The sequence below is a fragment of the Lachancea lanzarotensis genome, scaffold LALA0S01 (genome assembly GCF_000938715.1).
Source record: "Lachancea lanzarotensis genome assembly LALA0, scaffold LALA0S01, whole genome shotgun sequence".
In the NCBI taxonomy this organism is placed as follows: Eukaryota; Fungi; Ascomycota; class Saccharomycetes; order Saccharomycetales; family Saccharomycetaceae; genus Lachancea; species Lachancea lanzarotensis.
The window spans coordinates 87,350-99,396 of NW_019212879.1; the positions used below are offsets into that span (position 1 = coordinate 87,350).

The following is a 12,047-nucleotide window of genomic DNA, read 5'->3' on the forward strand; positions in this document are numbered from 1 at the left end:
TCAGGATGCAAAGCTCACAAGAGACTAGATTTCTGGCATTCACGGGAATACAGGTTTCATCATTTCTTGATAAATGATCGAGAGAACTCACACACGTTGGATCTAGACTTGTAGCCAGAATTTTGAGTTGGTCCGTCCTCATGATGTTGAAGCCGAGATATGAGACGAAAGCTCAGTCTTAGCTCTTCAAAACTATACTCAGCTGTGAAGAGGGCTAAGACGAACAAACCCCAGTGCATTGGTTAGTATCTCTGATCAAGTTCATCAACATTGAGTCCGATGAAGAACTCTGCGGTATCTCGTCTTTGAAGGTTTCACCATGTTTAAACATTTTGCCGGCACATTGCAGTGGTGTTGAGTGCGTGCAAGAGGGAGTTATTCTACGACGTTAGCAAGCCGTTGCAAATTAGTAATTCCATGAACTGTACATGAATACTCAATGAACGTCATTGCGGGAACGCCTCTTCAATCAATCGATTCATATTCGCATTGTCACATTCTCACGTCTAGCTGATGAACGTTTTGCTTCATAGCGCAGCAGTGCGACAAGTTCGGGACTGCTGTATAGACAAAGCTTTTGCGGCCTTTCAATACCACCAAAGCTGTTTTCAAGCTGTAAGCCTACATTATCAGGGCAGTTGTGACACTAGATCATTCTCAGCGAGTCTTCTAGTAATATGTTTTGTCTGCTCTGTAATAAAAGCTTAACTACACTTTGTTAAATATATATGTATCTTGATGCAACAGGAACAATGGCACGCCTGAAGAGAGGAAATGTGCCTAGTCTTTTAACAGAGCAGTCATTAATAACACGCCAGACGTATGAATTTCGGTTTACGCTACATAATGAGAAATCGAACTGACGTCCACAAAACGTCCCCGGTGCGCAAAGGAAGCTTTTCGTTTAAAGTGGTTGCCAGTATACACTTAAAGTGCGTTCATGCATATTTACTGAATGCTTAGCTTATAAGCAGGTTCCTGCGGATCAACGTCATTCACGTAACTAGGAACTCCGACAAAAGAGTTCCACAAGTTGTTCAACTTGTAGAGAGCCATTTTGGCTATGTTTCTAGGTAGGTCGACGTAACTGGTAAAGATGAACCGTAGCGCCTCCTTTACGTTTCCTATCTCAGTCGTCCAAGCATTACTCCAGCTGTTTCCAGTCACTTCTTCTTGATTTTTCACAACTGTTTTCTTTGGTGGCATGATCACATCTTCGAATCTTTCGGATGCGCCCTTCTTTTCCAAAACCTCAGTGATATTGGTTTCGTTCACTTCATCCTCCGATTCTCCGTCACGAACAAGGCTTTCTTCTGTAACGTTTTCATGCTCGATAAAATCTGAGTTTGAAATGTTGACGCCACCAATGTCAGTAACTTCGGAAACGGTATTTCCCAGCGCTGTCTTGATCTCGTCCGTGACATTTCCGATGGATTCGACGTCAAGCTTCTTCGAATCAATTATTTTTGAGCTTAGTTTCTCAGTTTGATTTTCTAACGTCAGCGATTCATTTGACCTGTCCTTCAATGAGGAACTCAAACTTTTTCCCGCATTACTGAGAAGTTTGAAAAAGTTGTTTCCCTTGAAAAGCGCTAATATTCTATCGCTGGCGGTCAACAAACTGTCGTTGTACATTTTTTCGAAGTTGTTGATAGATTCGATACTCTTTGACAATCTGTCGAAGGTGTTGAAAAGAGCGATTAGCTCGTATTTCGTCAACTTGTCAACAATGGTTTGCTTAACGTCTTCGTCATCAGAATCGATTTCAAACAAAATTTTCAAACTCGTTGCATAACCTGTCGTCTGCACTTTACCCCAGAGCCTACATCTGTCACAGTGCACACAGTCCATGATCTTGGTTACATTCTTAAATCTCGATCTGAAATCGTCCTTCAGCTTAGAGCTGATGTCGTCATGGAAGAGAAGATCTTCATTGAAAATCTTGGAGTCGAGGTTCGAGACAACACTGGTGATCATGGACTTCACATCTTCATGATATGCGTTACAGAACCCGAGATGCGAAAGATATGGTTGGATTTTCCAAAGAGCTTTAGCTACCACAGCATAGTTGAAATAAATGTTTGCCACCCTGTCAGGAAAGTTGCCTACACGAAGCATGAACAGCTCAAGATTAGGCCCCCATTTTCCGGTCTCGGTGTTTAAATGGTCATTAGAAAGATGAGTTCCGATCGAGGCGTGCAGTCCAGATACCAATCTATAAAATGCGTCTTTCGCCAAAGATTGGCCCGTCTCATTCATTGAAAAGCAGTTTTCGCGGTACACGCTGGACCAAATCTGTGACGATTGCTCGCCACCGTAACCGGTGAACCGCTCGGGATTCGCTGTGAGATCCACCAGGACCGATTCGTCGTGATCGAAATCTTCCACATCGCAGTATTCGATATCTGGGCCCTTTTGGCCTTTTTGGGCGAACGACTTATCGCACAGCTGGTCCAAAAAAGCGCATTCATCATCGCGTGCCTTATCGGCACTAACACTTTCATTCGCAAATCCACCCAGGATTTCTGGCTGCCAATATTCGGGCAATTGATCCCAATCCTCAATAACATCTACCGCACATGCCCGATTTACACAGTAACCGTTACTGTCACTCCAAAAGGGACACTGCTTGTATAGGTTGAGTTTAAAGTATTTGAAAAAATCGCTGTGCACCAGTGACAGCAAATCATGCCGTATTTTGTGGTTGATGTCGTTGATTTCCGTAAAAGTAACGTCGCAGCTCGAGCCCACCAGTGAATCTTTGTCCATTTTACAGAAGTTTGTGGTTTCTTGCAACGAAGGCTGCTCTAGATCAGCCTGCGCTAGCAGCGGGCCCACAGCCAGTAAACTAGCTGTCCAAGATGCTAATTTCATGATAGTGACGACCTACGGATAACTTTTGAAGCCAAGAGCAAAAATGGAGACAAGGAGGAGGTACGGGAGTGCTTTAATCGGCTCCTTTTATACTTCCAACTCGTTTAGTTTTTAAGCTCTTTTGACTGAACAGCCTGTCTTAATCTCTTGGAAATTTCGATGAGCTTCGTAAGCACTGGCAAAATCGAAAGTGTCGGTGAAAAATAGATGATTAAGCGACACGAAATAGCCAAAGTGACGAGTACGATCTTGAGGGAAGTACTCAAGGTTAGGACGACAAGGTCAGTAGGACGTCAACGCACACACCGATTCGGTACTTCTTGGCTTCACACACATCCTGAATTAGATCTTGATCCATATCCGGGAACATTAGGTGCAGTTCGTCCAACACACGCTGATTTTCCTGTCGTTGTAGTTCCTGTACGAGGACGGCAGGGTCCGGCTCTTGGCTCTGTTCGCCTGACAGCCGTGCCGACGGAGATCGCTCCTGCTGGTTATCGGTAGTTTCAGCTGGGGGCGAGGAAATGAATAGCTCAGAAACTTTGGAAAGAATTGCAGATGTCGCTTCGTCTAGAGGTCGACGGATATACTCTGAAGGCGCAGGAGTGTGACTGGCAGTAGAAACCACTGTATCTTTGAGAGGGCCAGTGTCGGGTTCCGTGGCTGATTCTTTTGCGGATTTTTTTCTCTGTTCAAGTACATATTCCTGATGTTTGGTGTACTGCTCTTCAAAAGCGAGTTCATCAGGTATGTGGAGCGACTGGTGTCCCAAATGCGTTACAAAATCTGCTGCTCCTTGAACGCTGCTCAAATAGTACGCACTTTCGCCACGCAGAAACTCTGAAAACCGGAACCGCTCTGTGTAGTTTAGATTCGAAAACAATGCGTGCACGTCGCTTTTCAGCAGCGTGTACACCAGGACTGGGACAAAAGCATCGGCCCCGCCATTTTCAAGCCCTGAATGCTTCAGAAACCCGAACAAAACACGACATGCGTTCAACACACATACCATTTTGTCACGGGGCGCCTTATACTCGTTGATGCGGGCCAGTTCTCTCCCGGAAAGTCGTGTGAACTTGGACAGACGCTGTGTTAGAGACTCGGGGATTTCCAGCATTTCAGGCTCTATGAAACTGTACTCATCTCTTTTCAGTCTCAATTGCTCATCGCGTTCCAGGTCTTCACGATGGCTTTTATCGGTTTTTTCGTTAAACCGGTTTTCCACACAGGGCGAAAAGCACCGGGCGTAAAGCTTCCCCATGATCAGTTTTTCAATCCCCTCTTTAGCGTTGAGAAGCTTCCCACTGTCCAAAGATTTAAAAGGCTCATACAACGCCAGTTTCCCATATACGAAAAGTTTGAAGTCATCTATCAGTTTCTGTTGTTCCTCACAAGTCCAGAGATCCTTCTTTGTAGTGAAATTATGCAAAAATGATCGCGTGTATCGCAGAACAGGGTCTGCTTGTGGGTCCTTCAACTGGGCGATAAATGCCTGAAAGTCGTAGACAAGCTCTTCTTCATCGTTTTGAGCAGGTAAACCGCCTTTGAAACCCGCTGGATTTTCAGTGTTTGCTGCTGGTATTTGTAGAGAGCTCGATTCGCCTGATGGGGGTCCTTCCATGGTTTCTAATGGTCCTCCAAAAGGGTTTTGATGAGCCTTTAAATATCGAGTGAAATTGTCAATATATATAGGATTGACAGCTCATCGCCGTCTTATAAAGACAACTACAAGAAACTCGAACCAGACAAGAGGGAATGTGTGGGATCCTGACACATTACTATGGCAGCAATGCTCATGTGGAAAGTTTCTTTACGGAACTCAGCGAAGAATGGCTTTCAAGGAAGGAACTCCGGAGTTGTAGAACTGAGCTAGAGAGTTTAAACAATATAATACCATTGGTGATGGAAAGAGGACCCAATTATGCATCGATGAGGATATCAAACGAAGACAAGATGCTTTGGTTCTCTTCGGTCTTGTCATTGCGAGAACCATTGACCAAACAAAGTATAATTGTTGAAGATAGATTTGTCCTTCAATATAACGGTGAATGCTATAACTCTTCAATTCTGCAAAATGATACCCAATGGATCGTTGACCAACTTCGCGAGCATTTGGACGTTTTACATGTCATCAAATCCCTCGAGGGTGAATTCGCGTATACAATTTATGATAGACTTACGCAAGAAGTGTTTTTTGGTAGAGACCCCATAGGCAAGAGAAGCTTGAGTTTCCGTCTGGGCACAGATAATCAAGAACTCACCGTTTGCAGCGTCACTGGGAAAATCGATAATTTCCAGAATTGCCAGGCCGGTGTGGTCTACGTTTATGATATATCGAAAAGCAAACTCAGTGCCGATATGAAGATTAGACCCGAAAACTTCGTAGTAACGGACGCGGAGGACTCTGAGCTTGTTGACTTGGCTACTAACATCGAAAAGCTGTATTTCAACCTCAATAATGCCGTGAAATGCAGGCTGGAGACCATTCACCCACTTCATGTAGAAAATAGCCCCATCGCCATATTGTTTTCCGGCGGACTGGACTGTTCTGTCATCGCTGCATTAGTGTGTCACCAGATCAAAAACTTGGGCATGAACACGGCAGTTGAGCTTTTGAATGTTGGTTTTGAAAATCAAAGGACACACATGTTGCCAAGTGACGTGCCAGACCGCATTCTCGGGCGACAGTCCTTCAAGGCATTGCAAAAACTGTTCCCCGATATAGAATTGCGATTTGTCGAGGTGGATGTCACTTATAAGGAGTACTTGGAATACAGACCCAAAATATTGGACCTCATTTACCCCAAACAAACGGAAATGGACTTGTCAATCGCAGCAGCCTTTTATTTTGCCGCAAAGGGCAGCGGATTTTTATCAAAAGAACAATTTGGGTCTCGAGTTTCATATGATAGACACGGAATTGTGCTTTTTAGCGGCCTAGGCGCCGATGAGTTGTATGGCGGATATCATAAACTGGCAAATAAGTCGAAAACTGAGCTTGTTGAAGAGCTCGAACGGCAGATCAATAATATCCACGACCGGAATTTGAGCCGCGATGATAAAGTGTTGGCATCGAATGGCGTGGAAGTGAGATACCCCTTTCTTGATGAAAGCGTAATCGAGTTTTCCACGAAATTGCCTCTTAACTACAAGATAAACAAAATGATCTTGAGAAAACTCGCAGAGGAGAAATTGCAGCTGGGAGACATTTCCGCAGAGCCCAAACGTGCCATTCAATTCGGTGCCAAAAGTGCCAAAATGACAAAAAATGGTAATAAGCACGGAACGGATTTGGTCCAGGACAGCTGATTAACTTTAAGTGCCACTAAATAGCCGTCATCTTGTGTCTTTTTTTGAGTCATTTGTTCATGAAGACAATATATTTCGCAGCTTGCTCGAAGTTGAAGGCGAGCAAAAGAGCAAATCCGTTGAACATGCACGCTTTATTGAGATCCTTGAGTATGTTTTCGGAACTTTCGACGTCGACTACACAAATCAACACATTGTTCTTGAGCTTGACCAGTGGTTGAATCTTTTTTGAAATATACTCAGGATGCAGTTTGTGGTACTTCAGGGATAGAAATACTATATTGCGACCCTGTACGCAATAATCGTAATATATTTTGTTTCCCCCCGATGGTGACACATAGCGCCAGCTCGTATTGGTCAGACTACTCAGAAGCGGATTTCCGCGTTGTGATACACTGACAAGCACATTTTTTTCCTTGCCAGAAGCTCCAGATGTGGGGTTTGGTGATACTTTTGACCATTTGCGTTTACGCTCTTCGACCTGAGAAACTTGGTGTGCAGCTTCTTCTTCATTCTTGCGCTGGTTGAACGCATTGACAACCGGCGTATCCCGGTTTGCAACTGGCACGGGTCTTGAAGGAGACTTAACTGGTCTGGGTTCGATGGGAGCCTTAGAAGTAGCAGGATTGGCGGAATTTCCATCGTTGGTATCATGGGCATTACGAAGTTTTTGGACACCCGCGAGAATGCTTTTGAAAGAAGCTGAATTAGTGTTCATACCGAGTTAGAGCGGCTTACAAGTCCGCATCAAGAGATCGCAATGGATTGATGTGTGTGCGTGTGCGGTAAGGTATCGATGAGATCTACTTGTCTGTATTGTTGTTATATTGATGACACACACGTATAAAGCGATGCTAATTGAACCTTTTGAAGAAGTGAATTCTGTGCGTCGCGGGGACTTTAACCAGCTTGAAGAGCGGTGTTTATCGATACCAAATGGTATTGGAAAGTGGTGCGAGGATTTTTCATCTTTTCTTCTCATCCTCACAATGAGTAAATATTTGAAGAAAAATAAGCAGGGAAAAATCGATTAGGCAGCAGAGATCGAGAAACTAGCATAAAAATCGAGTCCTTTTTGAACACTGATATTTTTCAAACTGGTCTGGATCCTAGCCGTCTACCCAAGATTCATCAAAATATTAAAAATGGCAGTTTTCGAAAACAAAGAAAACATCGTGAAGACACTAGCTTCCCAGTAACCAGAAAACGCCCAATTTAACAAGCTTTGCTAGTACTTCAAGGTCCTAGTCCCTGCTTACTTTGATTAAAACGTTGTGACTATTTGTTCCAAGCACGTGATCCTCTTTGCTCATTTACTATAAATTAAACAAACATATATGTAGTTCAATAGATTCTCAAGCTTGAGACGTTTAAACCATCAAAAACTAACACAATTCTACCGCTATGTCTGCTCAAAAAAGTATGAATTGAATTCACAGATAATTCTCCCAACTTCGCTCATCTTTACTAACCAATTTTCAAAGTTGATCTCACCAAATTGAACCCGGAACAGTTGACCATGGTCAAACAGCAGTTTGATCAGGAATTGCAGCATTTTTCGCAGTCCCTTCAAGCGCTTAACGTGGCGAGAACCAAATTCAGAGAGTGCAAAGACGACATTGAGTCTACTCAGAAACTGGAAAACGGCAAACAAGAGCTTTTGGTCCCACTATCTGGTTCCTTGTATGTCAAGGGCTACGTCAAAGATTCACAAAAGTTTACAGTTGACGTCGGGACCGGGTACTACGTCGAGAAGACAGCTTCGGAAGCTTTTGAATTTTACGATAAGAAGATTGCCAAGCTCAACCAGGAGTCGGTCCAGATCCAAAACATCATCAAAGAGAAAAGTCAGTCATCTATGGCTATTGAAGGCCACATCCGCCAGGCAGCGATCGCGCTACACGAACAGCAAAAAACCGCTTCTTCTTCGTGAATTTGAAAAGAAGGGACCAGAATAGGTGAAGATGTTGAAATGTGTGAGCAGAGGAGGATCGATAGGCATTCTAATGTGCAATTATTGGCGTGGAATCATATCACTTTCTTTATCGTTTCGATTTCTCTCGCATGTGACACGTGATCGCTCGCAATTGAAAATTTTAGTCTAATTAGCACACAGGCGATGAGATGAGATGAGCTGCTGAAGCCGATGAGTTGAAAGATTTGAAGAAACCACATTTGAAGCTTAAAGCTTGTATCTCCAGTACCATGGCTCGCAAATCGAAGTCCAAAAGCTCAGGAAAAAGGGCACAGAATGCTTTAGAGATAGCTCAGCGTGAGTTGGATGGCTTCAGTGACCAGGAAACTGGAATTTCCCATAACCTACGTCGGAACGGGACTGTGGTAAACCCCCACAGAAAAGGCTCTGATGAAGATGACGATAGTGAAGACCAAAAGTTCGAGGACGAGGAAATCGATTCGGAAGAAGCTTTGGGCTCAGAGGACGAATTTGATGTTATGAACTCAAAATTCTCTCAGACCCTCAGGGACCGCAACAAAAGTGGTGAGAAAAACGCTTTGCAATCGGACGACGATGAGGATGAGGGTGGCTACACTTCAATAGATGAAGGAGAATTGTTGCCTTTGTCCGAAGTTTGGGACATGGACAACAAAACAGGCTCAGTCCCAGACTCTCTCGTACTAGATGAAGAAGAAGAGGAAGATGAAAAGGAAGACCAGTCCAGTGATGAAGAAAACAGCAGTAGTGGTGATGACGAAGATGAGGAAGAGTCTGAAGACCCGTTTGATGAGATATCTGAAGACGAAGGCGATGTGGAATTGTCCACAATCACAGCTCAACTGCGCAAAGATACCGAGAAGAACCAGTACCGTCGATTGGATAATGCAGCGATTGGTGAAGAAAACGAATTCGCTTTGCCATCGCTATCTAAAGATCACAGAAAGCTGAATCTAGCAGATCTGGTCGGTGCTGTGGACGACAAAGAGGCGGTGGAGCATGCAGGCCTACTAAAAGGTAAAGCTGAAGCTCTCAATGTACCACTTCCGCAACGTATTCAGCAGAGACACGATCGTAAAGCCGCTTACGAAATCTCCAAAGATGAGGTAAACAAGTGGAGAGACGTCGTGCAGCAAAACAGACAAGCAGAACATCTGTCGTTCCCACTGAATCCCGAAACACAGCACAATACTGTAACGCTATTTCAACCTTCAGAAGGAGGTGCTGCAGGTACAGAACTCGAGCAGAAAGTAGGCATATTATTGGAAGACAGTCAACTTGCTGATCCGTTGAAGGAGTCTACCTTTGAAGAGATTGCCACTGCTAAAATGTCGCCAGAAGAAATGCAAAAGAGAACTGCTGAGGTCAGACTAATGCGAGAGCTCATGTTTCGCGAAGAAAGAAAGGCGAAGAGAATCAAAAAGATCAAGTCCAAGGCTTATCGTAGGATCAAAAAGAAGGAGCTTTTGAAGAACAAGGAGTTAATTGAAGAGTCAGAAGAGGAAAGCGAAACGGAGCGAGATGCTGCAAGAGCTCGTGAAAGAATGTCCTTGAAACACAAGACTTCTTCTAAGTGGGCTAAGGACATGGTAAAACATGGCATGACGAAGGATAAGGAGACCAGGGCAGAGATGGAGGAAATGCTCAGACAGGGTGAGCGTCTACGTGCCAAAGTGGTTGGCCACGAGTCCGGCAGTGAGAGTGATAATGGGGTTAGTGATATTGAAAACTCAGAAGACGACAGAAACTCATCAAAGAACTCAGAGCTTCGCCAAAACCTCGGTAAGACAGGTGTCATGAACATGGCTTTTATGAAAAATGCGGAAGCCAGACGTGCGGAAGCCAACAGAGAATCAATTGCTGAACTGAGAGAAATGGAAGCAGGCCTGGATGAAACGTATTTACAGCGCGGCAATCACAATGGAGTAAAGGCAACTATAAATGCGGGACGTAGGGTTTACGCACCGGGGACCGAAGAATCCGCATTGGAAGCTGAAGAGGCCGATAAGGCGGCCAAGCAAGAATTCGATAATGACAACTCTCGATCCCTCGTGAATCAAATGAAGAAAGGTTCGGACAAAGAGAAGAACAAGAAGCTCAACAAATCTTCCAAACCGGTACCGAAGGAAAGTAAAGAGCCTAAAGAGGTCAACCCTTGGTTAGACGGTGATAATGACAATGCCTCAGGGAAAAAATCCAATAAGATCAATGTGATAGACGAAAACAGCTCAAAACTCGCCAAGAGTGCTAATAAAATCGCGAAGAAACAGGCCAAACGGGATAATCAGGTCTCTGGGAAAAGCTCACGAAATGAAGAGCAACTTCTAGATGTCGATAGTACCAACAAAATGAATCTAGTTGACCCGTATGACCAAGGGGAGGAGGACATTGATGGCTTCATGTTCAAGCAGCAAGATGTCATTGCTGAAGCATTTGCTGGGGACGATGTCGTGGACAAGTTTCAGCAAGAGAAGAAAAGAGTCGCTATTGATGAAGATGACAAGGTTGAGGATGTCACCCTACCTGGTTGGGGAGATTGGGCAGGTGCGGGAGCCGCTCCTTCAAAGAAACGCAAGTACAAGACGACGAAGGGGACTGTGGAAAAAGATAAGCGTAAGGACAAAAATCTAAAGGATGTGATAATCAACGAGAAAGTGAACAAGAAAAATATGAAATATCAATCTTCGGCTGTTCCATTTCCATTTGAGAGTCGGGAACAATATGAGAGATCGTTACGAATGCCCTTGGGTCAAGAATGGACTTCGCGGACTTCTCACCAACGCATGATCAAGCCTAGAATCATGACTAAACGCGGTACGGTAATTGATCCATTGAAGGCGCCATTCAAATGATTCAGATTCAAGAAACTTGTGTTTAAAGACCTCATCTTTAGTTGCATGTGTAAAAAAAAAAGATACTTGTTACTCACTATCTAAATGTGTTTTGCCTTCATTTTATGTTGCTGAAGCTTACTGCTATAGAGCCTCTAACCTATCATTGATTTCTTGTGCTGACAGCTTGCGGAATCGTGGACCCTTTACGGACTCGTCACCTGTGAAGCCTAGCAAATGCTGATTCTCCTCTCCCACGACTGCGATCTCGATGGAATCACCATTGAATTCACCTTCTACGGATTCTTTGAGGGTTAAAAGTGCTATATGGATTGCATCTTCAAGCTCTAGTTCGTCATTCCATCTTTTTTCCAAAAACGTCTTTGCAGCGGTAGAGCCTTTACCGATCGCTGTGGCTTTCCAAGGAAAATAAGACCCTGAGGGATCTACCTGATATAGCGTGTATCCGTTATGTTCGTCGTGGCCTGCAACCAGGAGCGATACACCGAACGGTCTAACACCCCCAGACTGGGTGGCCTCCTGCATGATCTTGGCCACTTCTGCCACCAAAATTTTAGTTGGGGGATACTCGTTGTAAATACGGTGATAATGAGTATGTGCTACTTTTCTTGACTTGTCAATGAGTACTCTGAAATCTGGGCCCATACCGGAATACGCAGCTCCAATATCGGGTGTGATGTCTGCTATTTTAGATAAAGAATCTGACAATGCAAGTGAAGAGGTTGCCTTTTTTTCCGTTGCAATGATCACACCGTTTGTGGCCCTTATTCCTAGAGAAGTAACACCTTGCTTTACTGCTGTTAAAGCATAGTCTATTTGACCAAGTTTGCCGCTAAAAACATCACAAAAGTCAGTAAACGAGAGAACAGGAGGGGAAATAGATCACTGCAGTATACAGAACGCTCGTGAAGAGTCAGAAATCATCGAATAAGCCCTGTACACTGGCTTCAAATACCGTGCCATCTAACTTGACTCAAATATAAACATACCTTGGCGAAAAAGTGGTTAGCGAAAAGGAGTATCTGTCAGCCATTGTTCAACTAATGTTTGCGAGCGTG

The 12,047-nt window shown here is 44.1% G+C and overlaps 7 protein-coding genes across 7 annotated transcripts; 3 read left to right on the forward strand and 4 right to left on the reverse strand.

Annotated features, from left to right (window-relative positions):
- Positions 1–948: 948 nt before the first annotated feature.
- ERO1 (LALA0S01e00870g1_1) lies at positions 949–2,874 on the reverse strand (the record flags this gene model as incomplete). Its single annotated transcript, XM_022774123.1, has 1 exon — positions 949–2,874. One exon carries the CDS (start codon positions 2,872–2,874, stop codon positions 949–951), a length of 1,926 nt encoding a protein of 641 aa, XP_022626251.1.
- Positions 2,875–3,142: 268 nt separating this feature from the next.
- VPS9 (LALA0S01e00892g1_1) lies at positions 3,143–4,495 on the reverse strand (the record flags this gene model as incomplete). The annotated part of the gene is made up of 1 exon (XM_022774124.1): positions 3,143–4,495. The coding sequence occupies one exon, from the start codon at positions 4,493–4,495 to the stop codon at positions 3,143–3,145; it is 1,353 nt and encodes a 450-aa protein (XP_022626252.1).
- A 134-nt stretch (positions 4,496–4,629) lies between these two features.
- Positions 4,630–6,183, forward strand: LALA0_S01e00914g (LALA0S01e00914g1_1; the record flags this gene model as incomplete). Its single annotated transcript, XM_022774125.1, has 1 exon — positions 4,630–6,183. One exon carries the CDS (start codon positions 4,630–4,632, stop codon positions 6,181–6,183), a length of 1,554 nt encoding a protein of 517 aa, XP_022626253.1.
- A 49-nt stretch (positions 6,184–6,232) lies between these two features.
- Positions 6,233–6,901, reverse strand: RAD10 (LALA0S01e00936g1_1; the record flags this gene model as incomplete). Its single annotated transcript, XM_022774126.1, has 1 exon — positions 6,233–6,901. The coding sequence occupies one exon, from the start codon at positions 6,899–6,901 to the stop codon at positions 6,233–6,235; it is 669 nt and encodes a 222-aa protein (XP_022626254.1).
- Positions 6,902–7,587: 686 nt separating this feature from the next.
- GIM5 (LALA0S01e00958g1_1) lies at positions 7,588–8,116 on the forward strand (the record flags this gene model as incomplete). The annotated part of the gene is made up of 2 exons (XM_022774127.1): positions 7,588–7,603; positions 7,668–8,116. The coding sequence occupies 2 exons, from the start codon at positions 7,588–7,590 to the stop codon at positions 8,114–8,116; spliced, it is 465 nt and encodes a 154-aa protein (XP_022626255.1).
- Positions 8,117–8,388: 272 nt separating this feature from the next.
- On the forward strand, positions 8,389–10,989 carry UTP14 (LALA0S01e00980g1_1; the record flags this gene model as incomplete). The annotated part of the gene is made up of 1 exon (XM_022774128.1): positions 8,389–10,989. One exon carries the CDS (start codon positions 8,389–8,391, stop codon positions 10,987–10,989), a length of 2,601 nt encoding a protein of 866 aa, XP_022626256.1.
- Positions 10,990–11,112: 123 nt separating this feature from the next.
- Positions 11,113–12,022, reverse strand: PRE8 (LALA0S01e01002g1_1; the record flags this gene model as incomplete). The annotated part of the gene is made up of 2 exons (XM_022774129.1): positions 11,113–11,821; positions 11,979–12,022. 2 exons carry the CDS (start codon positions 12,020–12,022, stop codon positions 11,113–11,115), a joined length of 753 nt encoding a protein of 250 aa, XP_022626257.1.
- Between the last annotated feature and the right edge of the window lie 25 nt (positions 12,023–12,047).